The 24,374-nt window shown below is 37.5% G+C and overlaps 1 protein-coding gene across 26 annotated transcripts in view; it reads right to left on the reverse strand.

The window, feature by feature from the left end:
- Window positions 1–328: 328 nt before the first annotated feature.
- Window positions 329–24,374, reverse strand: part of PPP1R9A (protein phosphatase 1 regulatory subunit 9A) — a 266,680-nt gene continuing 242,634 nt past the window's right edge. For 9 of the 26 annotated variants that reach the window (XM_043509281.1, XM_043509282.1, XM_043509280.1 and 6 more), the window contains 3 exons: window positions 12,497–12,616; window positions 8,751–8,933; window positions 329–7,228 (listed from right to left, as the gene is read on the reverse strand). In XM_043509281.1, coding sequence (XP_043365216.1) covers window positions 7,016–7,228; window positions 8,751–8,933; window positions 12,497–12,616 — 516 coding nt within the window. In that variant the 3' untranslated portion in view covers window positions 329–7,015. Of the gene's footprint in view, window positions 7,229–8,750; window positions 8,934–10,327; window positions 10,352–12,496; window positions 12,617–14,841; window positions 15,041–22,941; window positions 23,020–23,117; window positions 23,215–24,374 lie in introns of all 26 variants that reach the window. The other 17 variants (XM_043509272.1, XM_043509270.1, XM_043509268.1 and 14 more) reach the window with 3 other exon arrangements.

Below are 24,374 nucleotides of genomic sequence, written 5' to 3' on the forward strand. Positions count from 1 at the left end.
GAATTTAAAATCAACTTTAGACTTGCTGGGAAAGGAAGAATGAACAATTATGTGAAAGCCACCAAAAGCACAACTAAAGGCTTGCCTATAAGGAGAAATAGCCCAGAATAGCTAGCTTGCCATGTGGACACTTACTCTGCACTAAGAGTGCTTTTCTGTGGCTTAATCTGTTTTGGAATAGCTGTTGTGTTTTAAAGTCACATCCTATCTTATTCTGTAATAGACAGATCCTAACACATGGCAGTAGTTGTCCAATCTGGGTAACATCTTATTAATTCTGGAATGAATAACAGAGGCGTGAAGACTAAATAAAAATTCTTGTAACAAGTTTCAGTAGTTCTCTTTTTATTGCATTCATTGTCTAACAATAATACTCATTGGCAAGAAATTTATTTACACTAACAAATTAATTTTAATCAAAGGTGATTGGGTTTTTTTTAAATCTGTAAGAAAACAAAGGGCCACATGATGTTTTGCCTTGAGTGCCTCCAAATAACCAAATGTAAAGGAATGTTGTTTTTGGAAACTCAACAATCCAGAGAAGTACATATTAACCAAGCACAAGAGAACAAGCTCAGACAGGGCACTATTGTCTCTTCCATGCAGATGATTAGACACCAAGATGTACAAATGAAAAGTCCAGGATTACATGCAATTCATACACATTTGACCTTAAAAAAATTCTGAAGTATAACTATCTCCCTCCCTAAGATAAAAAGAAACAATAAAAGAAGCCAGTTTGTATAGTGGCACACAGTGCATTTCTGTTTTTTAGCTGCCCAGTCTTTTAGCAATATGTATAACACTTGTTAGTTACCAGTGATTTATAAGTGCAACATCACTGAAAAATACAAAAGCAGTAGTTATACAGTAAATGAGTCAGGAAAAGCAAATATATTTTGGAGAGGTTCACTGTGCACCATGTCATCTCCATTTGAGGAGGCTTATTTGTTCCTTACCGTCTTTTCGTGCCATGTAATTCTTGTTTCTTCTGGACACTTCATTAATATTGTGAATCTTCCTGCATTTACACCCACGTCTGCTCCCACTGTAGTCAACGGCAAAACTCTCACAACAGGATCAGGATTAGGCCCCTTTTTTTGCTCAATTTGGGGTTGATCCTGTAAAATGCTGAGCACCTTCCTCCAAAGCCAAACAGTGCTGAAGGCCCTTAACATCGCACAGGATTAAGCCAGATAAACTACGAGATTTGTGCCTAATAAAGAGTCCAAACTTCTGAAAGAAACAAGCAGCACAAAGAGCTAAAGGCAAAACCTCCCAACAAGACATACACATCCCTCCCTTTAGTCATGATTTCCTGGCTATAACAGAAGTCCCAGGCCCACTGCCAGGTAGTGAAAGACAGCTTATCTTAGGGCCAGGAGGGAACCAGAGGGCTCAGTTTCATGACTGTGATATCACAGCTTTCAAAAAGAACAGTTTTGAAAATGTAAGAAAATGCAATAAAACATATATAGAGCTTTGATGAAAAGGACTGTGCAACATGCACATAACATCTAGCTAATGGTGTGATGACTGGATGAGTCACTTCTGACATCACAATCCTGCCCAATAATCAAATGCTCAAAGCTCTCCAATAGACATCTAAGCTAAGTTTACAAAACGTACAAAAAGTTTTTTTGTAATACTAATTCTAATAAATCAATTCTGCCAAAAGAACACAAGGACAACATGCAGAGATGTACAGAGGAACAGTCTGTATATGATTTTAATAAACATTTTTGTTTAAAATCTTGTGATCCATCAAGTATTTAAAACATAACATGAAAATTGTGAGTGAGGCTAAAAACACATCTGAGCTATTATACAAAAAACTGCTAGAGCTTTGCTCTTATGAGTTTCATGATATTATCACAATCCTTGATGTGTGTTTTACGTGCATGTAGCCCTAAAACTCACCGTTACCTGCACATTAACTAATCTCTTCAATACAGTGTGTATACTTGTGTATGTATATGTACACACACAAATGCAAAAGTATTTGTTAAAAAGCAAACCACAAGCCCCATCACTTAAACATTTTCATTTCTAGAAATGCTCATTTCTTTCATTATTCTGAATCATTGATAAAAAAAATTCTCTGTGAACTCTGCCCCTTTCATTTGAACTGTTAAAGACTTCCAAGTTGCTCAAATACATGCTGATTTTTTCAAACAACTTTCTATTGTTCAGAGTTTTGGACCAAGTTACAGGTTTTCTGAGATTTTAAAGCTTACAGAACAAAAGCTATAAACAAGTTTGCTTGCTCTCTGGTTGAGGCATAGCACAAGACCAGGCAAGTGAAAAAGGCTCAATCCTGCTCCCACTGAACTCAATGACAAAACTCCAGTGGGAACAGGATCAGATCCCAAAACAACAACATTTTGCTTGTCTGACACACAATTTTTCTATCCATTTGAAAACACTGCTAAGGAATTGACACATAAACCTTGTTTTTGAAAACTGTCCTTAAAGCCCAGATCTGGCACCCTGTACAAATCGCTCTTTAAGATACTTTTTAAAGAAATACGGCTACGCAAATACAAAACTTTCTTTCTGATTTTCAGTTCCATCGCACAGGATACTAGACTAGAACAGTATATCCCAGGCACACATATGCAAAATGATAACTATGCCTTCTTTGATTTAAACAGGAACACAATCAATACTACTGCTGCTGAGCTTCTGTGGTGGGCATCATTGCCTCTAGTTGCCTGTCTTTAATGCAGCTGAGTGTGCTCTAACCAGCAATTGCTGATGAGTTAGAGACCACACAATTGCATGGATGGCAGCAGGTGCTTGTACGCGCAGTGGACGTGCGGAGACCTGAGGCTGCCAGATGATAAACATCCAAAATTCCCACTAACATCAATGGGAGTTGAGACTGATGTGGCTTCTGAGAAATGCTGTTCTAGATCCTGTGATCACTCTTGCTTAGAAATGCAGCATTGTCTCAGCTCCATCATGGCACAATAAATGGCTACTGACATAAAAGCACCTATCCAAAGTGATATATAAACATAAACCAGCTCTGCACAGCTTTTGTTACTTTTTTGCTCCACTATTTAGTTTTACTCCACTAATTGTGATGCGCTTTATGTACATGAACATCACTAGCTCTGCTAAGGCGGCAGATGAAATGCAAAAACCGGTGGACAATACTAATCTGCATTATGCAACATTAAATGGTCTGAATTCCTCATTGCTTTGCACTTGGTGTAATCATTTACACTGGTACACAGTGGGTATCCAACATCACCTAATCAGAATGACAGCCTTTAGCACTCACTTGCCCAGACGCAAATGGCTCCACAAGGTGCCAGGCAATGGGGAATGAGATCCATAAATATTTGGCAGTTTGTACAGAATAAACCACGGCCTTTTGTTCCAGAATGGTTTCAATGCTACTGCTGGATTTCAGTGCAGACACTAGCTTTTCGGGGGCTGAGGCTATGAAAGCACCTTTGTATCTTCTATTTCCTACATCTTAAAAATCCCACTCTCTGTCTCCTTCATTCAGTCTTTCACATTCTTGATCGCTAGAAGATGTGCATAAATACATAGACTAGGGCTGCCAAACCTATCGGCACTAGCAGATCCAGAACTTCCAGAATTCAGCTACCACATATAAAACAGGGTGAATGTTAGCTAACCAGCTAGCTGCGAGTGCACCAGCACAGGAGAATAATTAACTGGGGTAGAGCTGGCATAGGCTGTATGGCTGGTTTAGAGATAATATGGCCAGAGTGCTGATGTGCTCCAGGGACACCAGGCTGCAGAATACCCCTTAGGAAACTAGCACACCTTACAGAATACCTGAGACTGCTCTAAATTACGCATTGGGACTGGTGACTGGCTGCCCAGGGATTAGTAAGCCACAAAAGTAGCTTACAGTCACATTTGTGGTAGATACCCCGCCAGCTAGGCTGGGAGCAGAAGATTCGTCTATTCAGGACAGGACATTTGTCCATTCTGTTCATTCTTATGATAGAGGTAACACACTATTCTAAACTAGCATTGTTCTTAGGGGAAGCTTACAGCGGGTTGGTTAAAGGTATTCTGAGTTTTTAATTAGATATGTAATGGGCAAATGCATATCATTTCTCAATATGGGAAAGAAAAATTGTGATAAACCTTTTATGGTCTTGCAGAAACAACAACTCCTCAAACTGTATTGGTCACAAACACTGTGATTGTGACATGATTGCGTGTGCCATACATCAATGACTATCTTTAATTAAACGGAATCTTAAAAATATACCTTATCATAGAAAGAAGAGCAGAACTCAGATACTGCTTGGTCTACTTTGTTTTCATTAGTCACTTTGCATTTTATGCTTTTATTTTTAACTGATTAAATCTATTTTTAAAAGTTAGATTTTAAACTCAAATAATTACAAAAAGTTTAAATTCACCGTTTAGCTCTAAAGTTTCTATAAAATAGTAAAAACAATAATTACTAGCACATAAATCAAATTAGCTATCTGCAGAATAAGAACCTGATTTACTACGAGGTTAACTAGACACTGTTCTAAATAACAAGAATGAAAAATCAATGCATAACACATACAGTAGTCTGCCTTGGGATTTTACAAAAACAAAAAACATAAATAGAAACACACCCACAGTCTATTATATACAACCACTTAAAACATTACCATCATGTAAACATAACTTAAGGAGAAAATAATCATCTATTTATCAACATTGTATTTAAAATAGTATATTTCCAGTTTCTTCCAGATAACTTTCTCTTACCTAAATATAACTTCATAAGCTCCTAAAATAACTGAGCACTAGTTTCACCAGGTTGCCATGACACTGTAGTATAATTTGTCTCCTAGAAGGTAGATAGAAAGATTCAACTGAAGAGGTGATTTCTCCCCACAATTATATTTCTCCACTAATGGCCTCTTTTTCTCTCTGGCAGCATTAGGAAACACCAAGACCTACCAGAAATACCAACGCTGTTTTAACTGAGTGTCCTTCACTGCAGTTTCATTACTTTATGTCTATAGATCAATGAAATATATACTAGAAACATGTAAAAAGTAGATTTGGAAACAAAAAGGAAGCCATTACTAAATAGATTTGTCAAATTATTTGTACTAAATGAACTAAGTTGTATCTATTTACAAAGCTTTCTACAGGTAAACATACTATTATTAAAAATGAAAATTTGACAAATGTTAGATAATATGAGCATAGCATCCCAGTTAAGACATTCTAGAACTCTGAGCTTCAGAAGAGCTTTTTTTTTTTTTAAAGATGAATGTCAAAATATATGATGAGGGAAAAAATCCCTTTAAAATCATTCAGCATTTGCAGTTAGAGGTTCAGCAGATTGAAAGTTAAGTTTTTAATTTTGCATCAATAGCTAACTAAATAAGAGTTAACTGCTGGCAAGACTGACTACACAGAGATTACTGCTTATGTCAATACCTATGGAATGCATTGAAGGGAACGGATGTTGCTATAACCTACAAATGCTACTACACAGTAAGCATTGACTACAAAGCAATAATGTAATATCTTCGTCTTCCCATTATGTAAGCTTGATCCATTGTCCTCCCATTCATTTGGTGAAATAAATAATATTTTAATAGAGGCTGCTAAGAAACTGTAATACCACACAGTGCCAGACTGTACTGTTTGCTTCATTAATAGACATATCTATATATGAGAAATCTCTGAAGTATGTAGAGCAAGAGTCAATTTAAGCATTCCAAACATTCTGCAAAGTATGCCTCAAGGCTGAATTTTTAGTGGGGGTGTCCTCTGGACACACTATTTAAAACAGGTAGTGCATGACAGGTTTGCATTTAGTAGCCTTCTTCCATATTGTAGCCTATATTAGTTGGCCTTAATATTAGCAAATCTTGTTTTTCTTTTAACAGCCTTTTTTTTTTAAAGGGCACTTCATTGAAAACTGAAAGCCTTTAGCAGACTCAAATTTGGAGATCATTTCAGAAGATAGCAGTTGTGATTAGATCACAGCTCTGCAGGTCAGAGCACAAAGCTCACTGCCTGCAGCACTCAGTGAAGATGGAATCTGAAGATATGGTATTTTCCTTAAAAATACAACCCCCTCTAAACACCCAGTTTTCTTTTCAGAATCTGTTTAAAAAAGAAGCTTATAGTGTGTTACAGGAAAGTTTATCTGTACACCCCATGAACACAATGACCAGTGTACTCTAAAGATCTATCTGTTGTGCCAAGGTTAGAAAGTCAGTCTTGCTCAGATATCGGGAGGATAAATGTTACCCTCAGAACCCCTTGTAAACCAGCTTTGCCCCCTTTCTGTGTTAAATTACTGTACAGTTCACAGGAATGTCAACCTCCCCTCTTTTGCCCAGAAAGGATAGTGACTCTCCTGTCCTTATCTCCGGCATATAATTACAAGTCATTGAACAATTGTGTTTGCAAAACGGTTGCATTTCAAGGTACTGATGCACGCTGTAGCCTGTTCTAGCAGACAAAACTAAATATCAGAGTCATGTAAAAGAGTTGAGATTACAGTTAGAAAGATGAGTCAATGGTAACAGATGTGGGAACAACTCCAATTACCCAGAGTCAAAAATCTCCACTGATCATTGCAATCAACCACCAGGGATCCTGTTCAAAATGTGGTTGTGATGCAATGGACCACATCCCTCTTTGTCACACTGGTTACCAAACACAACTAGCCCAATACAAAATAGCCGTTTGAAAGGAAATCCCCTCAATGTTTCCCAAAATAGGATACCTAGCTTGCAAGTAACAACAACAACAAATAATAAAATAAAATAATGGTTTTGGATTGTTCAGCAGATCAAAAATAAGAGCATGTATTGCAACTGCAGGAAAATGTAGTCACACAATATAAATTTCCCTATTAATTCTATTTATAGCATTATATTTGTGTACATATTCCTGTGTAATGACCACAAGAAAATGGGAGGGGTACTGTAGATCACTTGAGTTTCTTTGCCTGAAGTGTCTCCACATTAACTAACATAGTAGTAGTTCTGGCTCATCATTGCTCATTAGCACCCTCTGTTGCATCTGATGAAGACTTGTCTAGTTTCTTTGACTTCCTTTGAAGCCGCTCTTGTTCTTTCTTCCTAAGTTTTTCCCTTTGCTTTTCCATTTTTTCTTGAGCTTTTCGAGCTCTCTCAATGGACACTTTCATTTCCTTTAGCTTTTTTTTAATGATTGCTCTGTCCTGGGAAGATGTCATACCAAGGGCCTAATATTAAAGAAAGAAATAGAATAAGAGAATTAAAGAATCCCATACAGTTTCATTTATGGCCAAATTATGTAAATGAAATAATAACACAACTAAACTAGAAGACAGTGAAAAATGAACAAAGCTTGAATTAAAGTTAGTGCACTGAAAATAATAAAACTTTGCCCTTCTATTGTATGATGCCTTCCACATAAGGAAATCAAACAACTTTATAGAATATTAAAGATTTTGATCAATTGAGAAACACAGGCACACAGAGGTTAAGTGATTTGCCCAGAGTCGCAGAAGTGTGTGGCAGAGCTAGGAACAGACCCCATATTTCCTAAGTCCCAGCCTTTGCTTTTGCCACAAGACCATTCTTTCCCCATAAAAAATCCTGGAGATACAGAAAGGTTAAAACCCAAATTTTCAAATAGTTGGTAAATTTTGTGTGCCCAACTGAGACACCAAGGGCCTGAATTTCACATATGCTGAGCCCCTATAACTCCAGTTTTTACTTATTTTATCAGCAATATGCTCATGATTTCATTGCAACAAATTAATGCACACTTTATATCTCAAAACTTTTAAACTATGTATCTAGTTCTCGTATACTATCCACAGCCAACCCCCTCCCCTGATATATATGATAGACAAATGTGTGGTAGAAAGAGACTGATAATGAATCACATAAATGGACTGATTAGAAAAGGCAAAGCTGTATAAGGCACTCTCTTCACCAGCAGTCCAATATTTAGGCTTGGAAGGATTTGATTTTTTTTAAATTGGTAAATGTCAGTAAATGCTGATTTCACCATACACACACAAACTGGGGGAAAATATTTCCATTGATAACAACTGGAATTAACAGATAGGCAAATTGAGAAAATGCTGCTTCAGAACTTATCAGAGGTTGATTTAAGGATATTTACTTGGTATATTTTGAAATGTGCTGTTAATAATTTGTGTTTTAACAGTTATAAAGCTTTAACTTCTTGAATCTCAATATATACACTCTCATTAAATAATTATTGTCTGACCCCCCCACCCATAATTTCCTGCAACTATGAAAATTTATATCAATGCAAACTGGAAAAAAAGCTTGACAATAAACAGATATTATTTGCTGAAATTATTTAAAAAAAACTGAATTCTACCAAGCCTACTGATATTTTACCTTTACTTCTTGTGTGCTGATATTTACCATCCTACATGACTTGCATTTTTACAAAATGGGATTGGATGAGAAATATATGCATGCAAATACCACTTATGCATGCAATTATCTGATCTGTACATGCAAATGTGGGTACACTGTGCACCCACATTTTTTTGCAAAGCAAAAGGGTCTCAATTTCTTTAAAAAATGGATCTAAATGATTCTAGTAATACTCTGGCCCTCTGTACCATGTCTGTTGTTATAGTCTGTCTTCATTCCATACACTGTTCTTTTTTGTACTCCTAAGGAATTCTCTTTTTCTCTAAGAATATCTCCAGTGACAATAAATAACATTTGAAGTTTGTCCCCAAGACAGTCCATTACCTTAAGCTTACTCCCATCCAGCTGAAGGAGATGCTCTCCATTAATATTTTGGGCAGTGAATTCAGAAACATACTGTTCAAAGTTGAGGCTCATTAACCAGTGGGAAACTTGCTGTATGCTCCATTCGTGAACAGCACGATTCTGACACTGACTGTGTTTAGGAGACTGTCCATCATCAAGGATCTGTGACAAAAATATGATGCAGTATAATTAAAAGGGCAAAACTGACTAGTAATGGCATATTGCTGTACATACTTGCAACACTACGGTAGAGGCATTTGTACTATTTTCATTACAACACTTCAGTAATGATACACCAATATATTACAACAGTATCTACCCAGATATCCATAGAGTGTAACAGAAATAGCTTGGTAATTCTAGTTTTCTGTATGCAGGCACAAGAAAGAGGAAGTCACAGACAATGACTGACTAGGGCTAGGTGGCACAATTCACAGTGGGAAGATTCCCATCCCCTCTCCAGGTTTTAATCTTTTAACATGTCTTTGGACAGAATGTTTTTAAGGATACACTGGAATTCTGAGGTCTACTTAAAGGTGCATTACAGTATGTTTGGAAAGTTTTAAATATGAAATTCAAAAAATTCCTTAGAAAACCACTCCAAAATTCAAGATGATGACAATAAATAGCCGAAGTTATTATCTATGGAAGACTACAAGAAGACACACAGTAACAGTATAGAACAGACAGTGAGCCACATGGTTGGCCCCTGATCTGGCTGCTCTGTGAAGGAAACAGCAGGAAAGCTATGCTAAAGGAGACAGCTGGGGATTTCTGGGTGATGTAAAGCTGGCATAGCTAACTCAGTGCCACCTGTTCCCCCCCCCCCGATCTGCATAGAGGGTATGCTGCTGTTGAGCCGGAACACATGATGCAATGATCAATCCTTGGTCAGTGAAGCAGTTGCTATGGGATATTAAATTGGTGTAATTTAGAACAGTCTTTAAACTGGTTTAAATTACACCAGCAGGTCCCCTTGATTGAGGATGGGGAAAGATGGCATAAACCCTAACCCCCAAGCTTCTGCCTACTCTGCACCAAGCATGAGCTCAGCACAGCAGAGGATTCACTCCAGTGTACTTGTTCTGAAATGCAGCCCCCACAAGACACCTCAACAAACCACAAGGACTATAATTTGCTATAAGCCTGAAAACTGCAGCCAGAAGGGTGACACCTGATAATAGCTCATCTTAACTAATTAGCCTCTTACAGTTTGTATGGAAACTTCCAACTCCTCTGTATGTGTGTGTATATATATATATATATATGTCTTCTTCCTATATGTTCCATTCTATGCATCTGATGAAGTGGGCTGTAGCCCATGAAAGCTTATGATCTAATAAATTTGTTAGTCTCTAAGGTGCCACAAGTACTCCTGTTCTTTTTGCAGATACAGACTAACATGGCTTTTACTCTGAAACCTGTGGGGTTGTGTTTGTGCTTTAACAGGGAGATTTGCCGCACAACAGAATAAGATCAGAAATGCAAATCTGCACATGAGACAATGCCACGCCACGGTCACACAGTCCACCACAAAGAGCTCACTAGTATCTCACCTCATCATCAATCATATCCAGGCTCTGAGTAAGGGAGCAACAAAGAAATGGGAAAGAAAAGCATTATAGAAACAAAATACAGAACATGTAACAGCGTGCGAGAGCGTTCAGGCAAGGGCAGCACCGCGATTTGCAAACAGGTCTGGTTATTGAAAAACAGAGCACTTTTAAAACTATTTCCAAACCCAGAAAGGTTATGCTAAAAGCTTAACTAAAAAGCACACAATTTCCTAGTTAGAGCCTGCACCACTGGTCAATGGGAGCTTTGCCAATGACTTCAATGGAAGCAGCAAAGACCCTTAATTTCTGGGATACGAAGTGAAATAAGAATGTGTTCCACCCCTTGCTTATCATTCTTTTGCCTCACAAGTGGTTATGTCGTCTCCAGTAGGGAGGTCTGTGGGAGAGGTTCCTGGCAGCACCGCTAATAACCCCAGATCTGTAGCAGTCAGCAGTGAATGGCTGAAGACTGATCCAAGCAGCATCACCTACAACAAGGGCTGGGTTGGTGTCCTCTGCAGCACTCACTGGACACACTGACTGATTCAGGAGCTGCTATTTATTATGCAGCAGAGGACAGAGAGGCCATTATTTTATTTTATTTGTATAGGCCTGTTGATATTAGATATTGCAGAGACAGCAAAGTTAAAGTTTTAGGAGAGAGGGCTTAAAAAGAAAAATGGAAGCATTTTCAAACTTATCATTCGGCGTACTGGATACAGAGTATTATCTACACTAAAATACATAGTACAATAAGAATGATGTGGAATAATAAGAGAGCAAAAATATTTAATAATGTAGGTTTTAGTGAAATGTACTATCAAAATAGAAAGATCATGTAGAATGAATGAGTCTAAATGATCAGATCTTTACAGTTTGCTATTCTCATTAGTACAGACAATTTACACATGACCACTGCCCAGCACTCTACTGTGGGTATAGTAAACATCTACTCTAAAACAGCAGCAATATTCCTACCATAGTGTCTATAGGACTTTTAGCCTTGCAAACTTAAATTTTGACAACTGTGGCTGTATGGAACAGTCATCTCCCTTTAAACACATGCAGAGCATGCATTAATATTAATCTGTAATAATATATTAACAACAACAAACATAAGTGCTCTAAGAATAATAGAGAAATATGTTTTGAAATCAAGCTCTCTAGAGCAAATCCTGGCATGTATCTCACACAAGAAAATATGGAGTTCACCACAACATTTTCAGTGGATTACAGGTTCTGTATTTATAAAAAGATAAAGATGCTCATCTGCACCTCATCTGGGTTTACATGTGAACTAGGCAAGATCTTCTGCTTAGTGAGTCAGTGGTCCAGATTCTCAGCTAGTGTAAATAACTGTAGCTCCACAGAAGAGCTGGCCTAGTGACTTTACCAAGCTTGTTTTAGGACCCCATTTTCAAAACATAGCTTCTGTTTGTAACATGTAATTTTGGCATCCAATCCAATGGGCACAATTTTTGCACACTAACACTTGTGCAAAGAAACAAAACAAGACAACCTCTGGTCAAAAAACAGCACAGAATTTAGGTCAACTCTATTGCATATGCACAAGCCAAGCACAAATTGAATGCAAATGAAATACACATGGTAAAAAAAGTTTACACAATATAGACGTGTAATAGTGTGCAAAAACTGCACAGACAGGTGATTTATTTTACACATCACACACAAAGAGGTTGGGTGGAGGCGCCTTTGAAGTTTGGTCCTTAAAATTCAATCATAAATGGCTTCACCAGCTGGTCTAACTATATCATACCTCTACAACCTAGCTAGCCCACACTCCATATTCCCTCAAAGGCATCCCAGTTATATTTATTTTAACATATGATATTAACAAGCTGTGTATATTGGTCCGTGTGCATGTACTTAAATGTAAATATAGGAAAAATATACAGAAATTAAATGGTGGCAAAGGCTTGGGTGCAGAATGTTTTAGGAATCCAATCTTATTTTGTTATTTCCCTATTTTATTTTCTATATATACACTGAAGTATGAGAAATACTGTAATAAAAGGCAAATCAGGAATCAAATTCTTCTTTTCCAATTACGTTTTCTAGAAAATAACTATCATTTGAATACTTATTAAGAAAAATCCTATTGGAGAAAGAAATTAACTCTTGCCCACTGTAAAAATGACAGAGACATACCTCATCTGATGATAATGCTAAGGAATGAGAGAAACCAGGGGTTTTCGGTTCTGCTCCTAAACCACTCAAATCAGCTGAGCTTGTGCTGCTAGGACTGAAATCATCAGTGAATGTGAAATTCTGCAGACAAAAAGATGGGTCAAAGTCAACATAAGATCATGCATACACATCTTGTGGGAGACTTGCTTTTTCCCTCCAGGCTGGCATAGTTCAGGAGTGATTTCAATAATTTACTGAACCAATTATTATAAGGATGCCCAATCTTTATTACTGTTAATATTTTGTGAAATAATATGTAATATGTCTATTACTATGGTATTAGAGAGACCAACACAGCTACAAAAACAGTGCAAACAACATATTACTGTGGTATGTGTTTAAGAGACATTTTTGCCAGGTTAGTGTCTTAGTAACAAAGATGTGTGAGGGGAATTTCCAGGCTTCCGCTTAGAATGACACTGCCTGCCCCTTCTGAGGCTGCCAACTTCACTGCTTCTCATGGCTGATCAATAGCATTTGCAGCCTTCCAGGATGCCTGCCCTCCACACATTTAGGACAAACATAGCACATGCAGTTACATAATGGGTAGGAGAGGGGGTGGATTATGAGGGAGAAATGAAAGTCACTATTGAAAAGGCAAGGAAATCATTCTGTGAATCCATTTTGGCCAGGCCCTAAATAAACTCTTTCAGAAATGAGAGGTTCTTCCCTCTTTGCCTAAACCTTTAGATAAGACAGAAGGTAAAGGAGACCTTCTGATGTTAGGTGCTGCTATTCGCTGCAATAGTAACCACAAAATAGACATTTATTTTCCTTAAAAATGAAATGACAAATATTATACTTTATAGCAAGGGTGAGCAAAATATTACTCCACGATTCATATATATTCCTAGAGATCATAAAAATCACCACTGGGGAATACTATAATTGGCAACAGATCTGCATTAGAGTTTGGAAAACAGTTCCATTTCAAAACAACAACAAAAATTAAGAAATTCCTGACGCGCCTGAGGTTCAATAAAAAAAACAAGCAGAACCAGACTCCACATCCTTGGTGTTCAAATACACAGATGAAAGTACAATAATGTAAAAAGTGTAAGTCAGTGCAAAGAAACAAACAACAACAACAAAACCCACAGGTTTTTCAACTAGCTCTTTTAAAAAATATGAAAAATATCAAGCCTTGACCTCCCTTTTTCTTTTGGAAGTCCCTCTGGAGAACTAGTGGGATAATGACATCACATGAAAATTCGGTACACCCAACTACTCTTTGTCCCTTTGAAAATCTCCCCCCCACACACACTCAGTGTCACCTTTATGTGCCCTATCTTTGCTCAATCCAAATCAGGTAATCTTTCCGCATAATGGTAAGATTTTGTTTCCAGTCAGAGTTCTGTGATCTTGTAGATTTCTATGTAGGCCCTAAGGAACGGTAAATGCCCTTGAAAACTTCGAAAATTGCTACTGCATATGTGAAAAATTAATGTCACTTGGAGTCATGCTCCTGAAAAGGAGGGTAAGAACCACTTCAGTTTCTTTTCCAGCCTAATATAAATAGTGACATGCACAGTCTATAACAAGGTATATTCCGCTAGAGAAATATTTCCCACAGATGAAAACAGATTAAACAACACAGGAAAGTTATGTACAATACATTTTAGGGCTATCATGCTGAAAGCTTTCATGCACATAGAAAGGAATCACAGAAATATTTTAAATAATTCATGTTTTTACTTCAAATATCTTCAGAAATGGAATTAAATCCGATATCCAACATGTGCAACAGGCAGATTTATTATTGTGGAGAAAAGGCAAATAACTGACAGTGAAGTTTGAAAGTGATCTCTTCCACCAACAAAAATTGGTCCAATAAAAGATATTACCTCACCCACCTTGTCTCTCTAATATCCTGGGACCAACAGAGCTACAACACTGCAAACAGTGTACATTATTGACATTTCTTAGTTTGCAAACATCTCACTTTGAGAGATTAAACAGATTAGATACTCCCTCCCCTCGACAATCAGTCCTGAAAAATGCGGTAAAATATCTGTAATTTAATATACAAATCTAGCATTTATTCTGTGGATAAATATGCTATTTTCCACTGGTGCCATTTGGTATGGTGCAGCACATCATACCTATCTTACTCATAACATACATCAAAAGAGAGAGAGAATAAAAAGGCATATACAATCTGGAATGGTAGTGTTAAAAATGATGCTTTTTTACTGTACAATGAACACCATGCATTGTTTATTGCAGTATTACCACATTGGCTCTTTATTTCTCCTGAAGCATTGAGTTTCCCACATACTGGGAATAAGGTAGCTTTTGTTTTCTACCTTGGACCCTTTTTTAGCTGGACTTAGATTTTCAGAGGATGGTTCAGTTGAGCTGCTAGATGAAGGCAGGTTGCTGGAAGAATTGGATCCTTTGCCACTCTCTCCATACCATGTGAATGGTATTCTATGGGGGAGAGAGGAGGATCGCTCTGACATAGATGCATTGCTTGCTGAGCTCTCCAGCATCTCTCTAGTGGTCCTGTTTAACAGAAAGGAGCCAGGATCTGTGTTAGATTATAAAACTCAATAAACAAATTAATAATGATTTAAAATAACTTGTAGGTATTGGCATTCTGAAAACATACTATTAGATAAAGGGAGAAAAGGGTAGTTTTTGAACTCAAGTTCTCTATATGTAATATCAGTATCCTGACATAAATCTTAAAGACTTTTCTATATTAAGTTTTTTTTAGGTAAACCTAATCAAACGATCAGCTTACCTTTGCTAAAACAAAAATAGAATGAATTGAATGTCATCATCGAGGAAAAGCTAACAGTTATAAGACTAACAGGGTAAATTATTACCTCTATTGTCTCCAAGTATGTTAGATGCTTTATGGACAAGCTATAAAGTCTGGGCCTCTGTCCAAAGAATTTACATTCTAGAATCACTGGGGCTGCCGGGACCTAACTGATGCCAGAATTAGGCCCAGGGGGTTTGGCTATAATTTGAGATACCTTTTGAGCAGGATTCATGATAGCCTGTTTCAGAACTGAATGGTTTATTGCTTTAAAATACATGCATTTAACTCTGCCCCTGGATCTCACAGCAAAATTCTGTATTTAGTTTCACCAGCATAGATGCCAGAACTTGGGGTGCAGAAGCACCCCCTGGCTTGAAGTGATTTCCATCACAGAGAGAGTTTACAGTTTGGTTCAATGGCAATCAGCACCCCTACTACACAAATTGTTCCAGTGCCCCTGGCCACCAGTGTAAATCTGGCATAACTCCACTGAAATTAATGGAGTCCCCCTGATCTTTATTTTGGTGTCAGAGCAGGATTTTAGCCCTCCGTCTTTCTTATGCTTTTGATCTGTATATGGTGGGTATATTCCTAAGGCCATGACACTTCAAAAGGCTCTTCTTTCATGCATACATATCATTTTAGTTGGCTACCCTAACTTTAGAATAATACAATCTAGATCAAGAGGGCTCATTAGGGTTTCAGAGCAGGCACATGGAGCTAAGTATATTTTGTTGGGTGGAGACTTATTTGCGTTAATGAAATTTGAGTGTATTTATAATGATTGTACAGAACTTAGAGCCATATTTATTTTAAAAATTCAATTTCCAAATATCCCCACATATTAGCATGCTGCAGTATTTTTAAGAAGGGGAAGTAATACTTATCACTTCAAGCCTTCAAATTGATTTACAACCATTTACCTACTTACTAATCCTCAACAGCTCTGTGAAGGAGGAAGTATTGCACCCATTTTACAGATAGAGAAACTGAGGCACAGAGAGGGTAAATGACTCACAAAGCAAGTTGGGGCAGATGAGAACTGAACAGTGCCTGAGTGTTGTTTTTTCTGACCATACCATATCTCAAAGTACAGGCCCATTCATACTAACTGAACTCTAGTACCAACCCAGAGAAATGCTGGACAAATGACCAGATACATTTTTAAAAAACACAACTTCAGATCGTAAAAAGAAAAGCAGCTTATTTAAAATACAGTAAGCAGAAAATGGATCAGCTGTTCTCTGGCTGGAGCAGACAATCCTGATTGCTCTAGGCCAAATCTTTCCCATCCCTGGCCTCAACAATGAGTAGCCAGGTTTGGCATAAGGTCCACCCACAGTGGCAGAGCAGGAATTCCCCTCCCCAGTAAAGACGGCCATCCACACAGTGGAAGATCAATCAGCCTCACTCCTGCTCCTCCCTTAAGCTCACCCCAGATCCTTCCCCAAATCTTGCTGTGCAGGGAAGAATAAAGGTGTTCTCTACATTGCTGGGATCGATAACATGTAGGCTCATTCCGCTGCATGGGCAGGAGAACTCATGCTTCCCACCTGCATTGCAGAACTGAGGCAGTTCTGATTTATCTGTGAACAGTGGTGGCCATGGAGGAGAGTAAAATCAGTACAAATGCCAACAATGGCAAAATAGTACATGAAGCATATATCTGAAAAAAGGATTAATTCTACATCAATCAGTCACTCTACTGGAAATAAATCATTATAATAGGATGTTGTCATGGGATCGGTCTCTTGTGTTCGAAGAGCTTCCTCGTCTTTAGATTCTAGGGAAAGTATCCTTCCCTAGAATCCAAAGATCTTGAGAAACAAATTCTTTAGAGTCAGAAACAAAGGAAAGTACAAGCAGTCTTTAAAATGTTACACAGTGATAAAAATGTTCCAGTTTACAGAAGTGTAATGAGAGTTGTAAAAGCTCATGAATTTTGAGAGAGGCAATATCAATCTTTGCCTTCAACAACTGAATCCAAAAGCAGGCATATTCAGCAGTGAAAAACGAAAGGCTAATAGAAATGAATGATCAGGTTATATTTCACTATTTACTGATTCTCAGTCTGCTCTTGACTATTTCTCACAGAAAGGAATAGATATTTTGTACAGTCAAATAAGAAAACAATTCTACTTTAGGGGTTATTTTTCACAGGCAAGGAAAGATTCATTTTTTTCCCTTTAGTTTATCATTCAAATGCTAAATATACTCACTAAAGATTCTATATCTCTCACAGATACACATCACTGCACAGTTTTCTTTTACAAATTTCTCTTTTTCCCCAGAGACATACAGCAATATATAGCACAAGCTATACATAGCCTTAGAGAAGCACACAATGAGTCAGGTCCTCAGATGGTGTAAACAGATGTAGCTCCACTGATTTCAATGGAGCTGCAGTGATTTACCCCAGAATAGGACATGGCTAGCTACTCTCACTGACATCACTGGAAGTTGAGTGCACCAATCTAGAACATTATATTCAGTGCAACACTCCTCCTCTCAGATAAAAGGTTAGAACTTTGGCTTAATGCTTGTAAAAAGTTTTAAATGTATCTGTATGTTGGAATTTCAGCAAAGTTCCACAAATTTCTGTGTACGTGCCCAAGTCAAAAAGATATTTCTGCAGAGAATTCACAGTTGGATGAATTTATTTACTTTGATTGTTCATTTATATTATTGTTTTTCTTTTGCATTTGTGTTGCTTTCTGCAAGTTTTGAATCAGTTTGTTTTTTTTTATAGTTTTTAGAATGTATTATTCTACCATAACATTTCTGACATTTAACTCAAAGGCTCACCCTTTCATGCCTGCAGCCATTCTACCTAGGTCTGGGATCAAGTCAGAGCTCCTCAGTACTTGCACAGGAGATGTTCAAGGAAAGTTCGCAAAGAGGTGTGGTGTGCCACTTCTGGGTTTTTGTGTTTGCTGAAGAAGTACTGAAGATGGTGTCTCATTAAGCAATTAATTCTAATATTAATTAATCTAATTCTAATAAAATAATTCTAAGATAATTTTCCTATGCATCTTTAAATTGTTATGAAGCTGTTCACTTTCTGAAACAAGCTGTTCTATACGGCTGCTGCAAAATGTATTTAAGGTCTGCTGTCCTCCATCCCATGAAAGGCTGCTTTTCAGTGTTGGGTGAAACGTGTGTCAAGCTTTAGGGGAAAGGGTTTTACATATATTTTATAGGGCAGTCGATTAATCACAGTTAACTCCCTGGGATTAACTCAAAAAATTAATTGCAATTAAAAAAATTAAAGCACAATTAATCACAGTTTTAATTGCACTATTAAATAATAGAATACCAATTGAAATTTATTAAATATTTTTGGATATTATTCTAAATTTTCAAATATATTGATTTCAGTTACAACACAAAATACAACGTGTACAGTGCTCACTTTATTTTATTACAAATATTTGCACTGTAAAAATGATAAAAGAAATAGTATTTTTCAATTCAAGTAATACAAGTACTGTAGCGCAATCTCTTTATCATGAAAGAGCAACTTACAAATGTAGATTTTTTTTTGTTACATAACTGCACTCAAACACAAAACAATGTAAAACTTTAGAGCCTATAAGTCCACTCAGTCCTACTTCTTGTTCAGCCAATCACTAAGACAAACAAGATTGTTTACATTTACAGGAGATAATGCTACCTGCTTCTTATTTACAGACACCTGCAAGTGAGAACAGGCATTCACATGGCACTTTTGTAGGCGGTGTTGCAACGTATTTACATGCCAGATATGCTAAACATTCATATGCCTCTTCATGCTTCGGCCACCATTCCAGAGGACATGCTTCGATGCTGATGATGCTCATTAAAAAAATAATACGTTAATTAAATTTGTGACTGAACTCCTTGTAGGAGAATTGTATGTCCCCTGCTCTGTTTTACCCATATTCTGCCATATATTTCATGTTATAGCAGTCTCGGATGATGACCCAGAACATGTTGTTCGTTTTTAGAACTTTCACTGCGGATTTCACAAAACGCAAAGAAGGTATCAATGTGAGATTTCTAAAGATAGCTACAGCACTCAACCCAAGGTTTACGAATCTGAAGTGCCTTGCAAAATCTGAGGGGGATGAGGTATGGAGCATGCTTTGAGAAGTCTTAAAAGAGCAACACTCTGATGCAGAAATTGTATTAGGTGAATTGAAAAATATCTTTTCTTTTGGTTTTTTTTTTACAGTGCAAATATTTTTAATCAAAAATAAATATAAAGTGAGCACTGTACACTCTGTATTCTGTGTTGTAACTGAAATCAATATATCTGAAAATGTAGAAAACATCCAAAAATATTTAAATAAACAGTATTCTTTTGTTGTTTAACAGCGCAATTAATCATGATGAATTTTTTTAATCGCTTGACAGCCCTAATACAGCCTCTCCTACGATAGTGCTTGGGGTGTGCTACAGACCTCCAGGATCTAATTTGGATATGGATAGAGCCCTTTTTAATGTTTTTAATAAAGTAAATACTAATCGAAACTGCGTGATCATGGGAGACTTTAACTTCCCAGATATAGACTAGTGCTAGTAATAATAATAGGGCTCAGATTTTCCTAGATGCGATAGCTGATGGATTTCTTCATCAAGTAGTTGCTGAACCGATTAGAGGGGATGCCATTTTAGATTTAATTTTGGTGAGTAGCGAGGACCTCATAGAAGAAATGATTGTAGGGAACAATCTTGGCTCAAGTGATCATGAGCTAATTCAGTTCAAACTTAATGGAAGGACAAACAAAAATAAATCTGTGACTAGGGTTTTTGATTTCAAAAGGACTGACTTTCAAAAATTAGGGAAATTAGTTAGGGAAGTGGATTGGACTGAAGAACTTATGGATCTAAAGGTAGAGGAGGCCTGGGATTACTTTAAATCAAAGCTGCAGAAGCTATCGGAAGCCTGTATCCCAAGAAAGGGGAAAAAATTCATAGGAAGGAGTTGTAGACCAAGCTGGATGAGCAAGCATCTCAAAGAGGTGATTAAGAAGAAGAAGCAGAAAGCATACAGGGAGTGGAAGATGGGAGGGACCAGCAAGGAAAGCTACCTAATTGAGATCAGAACATGTAGGGATAAAGTGAGACAGGCTAAAAGTAGAGTAGAGTAGGAGCTTGCAAAGGGAATTAAAAGTAATAGTAAAAGGTTCTATAGCCATATACATAAGAAGAAAACTAAGAAAGAAGAAGTGGGGCCGCTAAACACTGAGAATGGAGTGGAGGTTAAAGATAATCTAGGCATGGCCCAATATCTAAACAAATACTTTGCCTCAGTCTTTAATAAGGCTAAAGAGGATCTTAGGGATAATGGTAGCATGACAAATGGGAATGAGGATATGGAGGTAGATATTACCATATCTGAGGTAGAAGCAAAACTGAAACAGCTTAATGGGACTAAATCAGGGGGCCCAGATAATCTTCATCCAAGAATATTAAAGGAATTGGCACCTGAAATTGCAAGCCCAATAGCAAGAATTTTTAATGAATCTGTAAACTTAGGAGTAGTACCGAATGATTGGAGAATTGCTAATATAGTTCCCATTTTTAAGAAAGGGAAAAAAAGTGATCCGGGTAACTACAGGCCAGTTAGTTTGACATCTGTAGTATGCAAGGTCCTGGAAAAAATTTTGAAGGAGAAATTAGTTAAGGACATTGAAGTCAATGGTAAATGGGACAAAATACAACATGGTTTTACAAAAGGTAGATCATGCCAAACCAACCTAATCTCCTTTTTTGAAAAAGTAACAGATTTTTAAGATAAAGGAAACGCAGTGGATCTAATTTACCTAGATTTCAGTAAGGCATTTGATACCGTGCCACATGGGGAATTATTAGTTTAATTGGAAAAGATGGGGATCAATATGAACATCAAAAGGTGGATAAGGAATTGGTTAAAGGGGAGACTGCAACGGGTCCTACTGAAAGGCGAACTGTCAGGCTGGAGGGAGGTTACCAGTGGAGTTCCTCAGGGATCGGTTTTGGGACCAATCTTATTTAATCTTTTTATTACTGACCTTGGCACAAAAAGTGGGAGTGTGCTAATAAAGTTTGCAGACGATACAAAGCTAGGAGGTATTGCCAATTCGGAGAAGGATCGGGATGTTATACAGGAGGATGACCTTGTAAACTGGAGTAATAGTAATAAGATGAAATTTAATAGTGAGAAGTGTAAGGTTATGCATTTAGGGATTAATAACAAGAATTTTAGTTATAAGTTGGGGACGCATCAATTAGAAGTAACAGAAAAGGAGAAGGACCTTGGAGTATTGGTTGATCATAGGATGACTATGAGCTGCCAATGTGATATGGCTATGAAAAAAGCTAATGCGGTTTTGGGATGCATCAGGAGAGGCATTTCCAATAGGGATAAGGAGGTTTTAGTACCATTATACAAGGCACTGGTGAGACCTCACCTAGAATACTGTGTGCAGTTCTGGTCTCCCATGTTTAAAAAGGATGAATTCAAACTGGAGCAGGTACAGAGAAGGGCTACTAGGATGATCCGAGGAATGGAAAACTTGTCTCATGAAAGGAGACTTAAGGAGCTTGACTTGTTTAGCCTAACTAAAAGAAGGTTGAGGGGAGATATGATTGCTCTCTATAAATATATCAGAGGGATAAATACAGGAGAGGGAGAGGAATTATTTAAGCTCAGCACCAATGTGGACACAAGAACAAATGGGTATAAACTGGCCACCAGAAAGTTTAGACTTGAAATTAAACGAAGGTTTCTAACCATCAGAGGAGTGAAGTTTTGGAATAGCCTTCCAAGGGAAGCAGTGGGGGCAAAAGATCTATCTGGTTTTAAGATTCTACTCGATAAGTTTATGGAGGAGATGGTATGATGGGATAATGGGATTTTGGTAAGTAATTGATCTTTAAATATTCAGGGTATATAGGACTAATCCCCTGAGATGGGATATTAGATGGATGGGATCTGAGTTACCCAGGAAAGAATTTTCTGTGGTGTCTGGCTGGTGAATCTTGCCCATGTGCTCGGGGTTTGGCTGGTCGCCTTATTTGGGGTCGGGAAGGAATTTTCCTCAAGGGCAGATTGGAGAGGCCCTGGAGGTTTTTTGCCTTCCTCTGTAGCATGGGGCATGGGTGACTTGAGAGAGGCTTCTCTGCTCCTTGAAGTCTTTAAATCATGATTTGAGGACTTCAATAGCTCAGACATAGGTGAGGTTTTTTGTAGGAGAGGGTGGGTGAGATTCTGTGGCCTGCGCTGGGCAGGAGGTCGGACTAGATGATCAGAATGGTCCCTTCTGACCTTAGTATCTATATTTTATATAGGTATGTGTGTGTGAATTATAATAATCTGTGTGTGCAACTTCTATCGTTGTCAATGGGAGCATAGGCCTATCTCGGGCATTACATGGCTCAATCTAAGTACTTATTATTTTGCTATTTGTTAAAATATCCTCCCATCAGTGTCGGTTTCTTCTTAAAAACAACTGGCTATAACAGGGATTCATGAAAGCTGGCCTCGCGGGTATTACTTTATTTTAGCAATGCACACAGGAAAGGTGGACTATCAGTTTTATCTACTGGATAGCACAGTTTTGCCAAGGATTTTGGAATGAGACGGATTACTTCTTTGTTGTTTTACCCATACCTGGTGCCACAGGCCACCCTAATGACTTCTCTCTCTTTCCATTTCTTGCCCTTGTGGGAACTCCTTCTCAAGGGAGCCCTACAACAAGATTAGAGACCATCAACAAATGTCATTTGAAACTTAGCTTTCCATCCCCTTCTAATAAAAATCTAGTTTTTAAATAAAAAAATGCTTACCCAAGATCCACAAGCTTTTGCTTTATTTTTTCTGCCTGCCCCATAGTAGGGCTGGTTGCTCTTGATGAATGGGGACCTGTGTGAGCACCTACAATATCTTTGTACATGAAAAAAATATACATTATTATTTTATCTGATATTAAACAGTAACTCCAGAAGAGATTGTGTACATGTGCATTTGTACATAAATACACATTATATAGCTATATAAATAGTGGGACATCTCATTTAATTAGATGCAACTACAGAAATAACGTCCCTTCTTTGAGAAGAAGTGGTAAAAATTATATAAGAAGTACCTCAATGAACTGCTTTGAAACTTGAGAGAAAATACTGAGGGGAAAACGGGGGTGGGGGAGAGTTATTTTAACTGGGTTTTAATGTAAGAATTTGTACGAAGGCAAGCCACACATAAGCTAATAAGGAGAAATATGAAAAATGAGCCATTTTAAAACTCCTGGAGGATCTATCTAATCTCTATTTTTGCCAAGAACAAGCTTTTGGGAGTATACTTTACTGTCAAAAATGGCTGTTGAATATCTGTTCTGAAAGACTCCAGCAGCTTTTGAGAACTGGATAATTTTTATGACGGGAGTGCCAAGAGATAATAAACTATTTTATTTTTATGACTTGATTAAAGGAGACACTGTCAGCTTGTAATCTAGTCAATTTGTAAAAATGAGTTAAAAATAGCTTCTGTTTCTACACCTGCTCTGAGACCCTGTGGCAATCTCTGCCATTTTACAATCATATCTTTCCTCTCTCTGTTACTGTGTGATAACCTTAAAAAAAGCAAAAGGGGAAACAGATAACACAGCCCCTATAGTCAAAACAGTGAAACTGACTATACAAAAGTGCTGTAAAATACTTAAAGCAAACAAAATGAAAAGAATATAGCAGTTAAAAAAATTTCACACAAATGTGGGTTTGATTGAACTTGTCTCTAAGTATTCTACAGGGAATGAATGAAGATCAGCCATTCATTTCCTTAGGTTTCTTCATGACTTTTACACTATAGTTTCACATCCTGATTCTGATCACATTTACACTGGTTCTACACTGGAACAACTCCATTGGCTTCAGTAGATATACTCCTGATTTCACTGGGGTAAATCAAGCCCTCAGAATTAAGAATAAATAAGCAAGCAAGTGTAACCCATACCTGCTTGGTGTGACACTCTGTTCCCCTCTAGTGGCAGTTAAACCAGCTCGACATTGATGAGACTGCTACAGCTTTGGCTAAGAGACATGCGTCTT

Source organism: Dermochelys coriacea, chromosome 2, assembly GCF_009764565.3.
Source record: "Dermochelys coriacea isolate rDerCor1 chromosome 2, rDerCor1.pri.v4, whole genome shotgun sequence".
Classification (NCBI taxonomy): Eukaryota; Metazoa; Chordata; order Testudines; family Dermochelyidae; genus Dermochelys; species Dermochelys coriacea.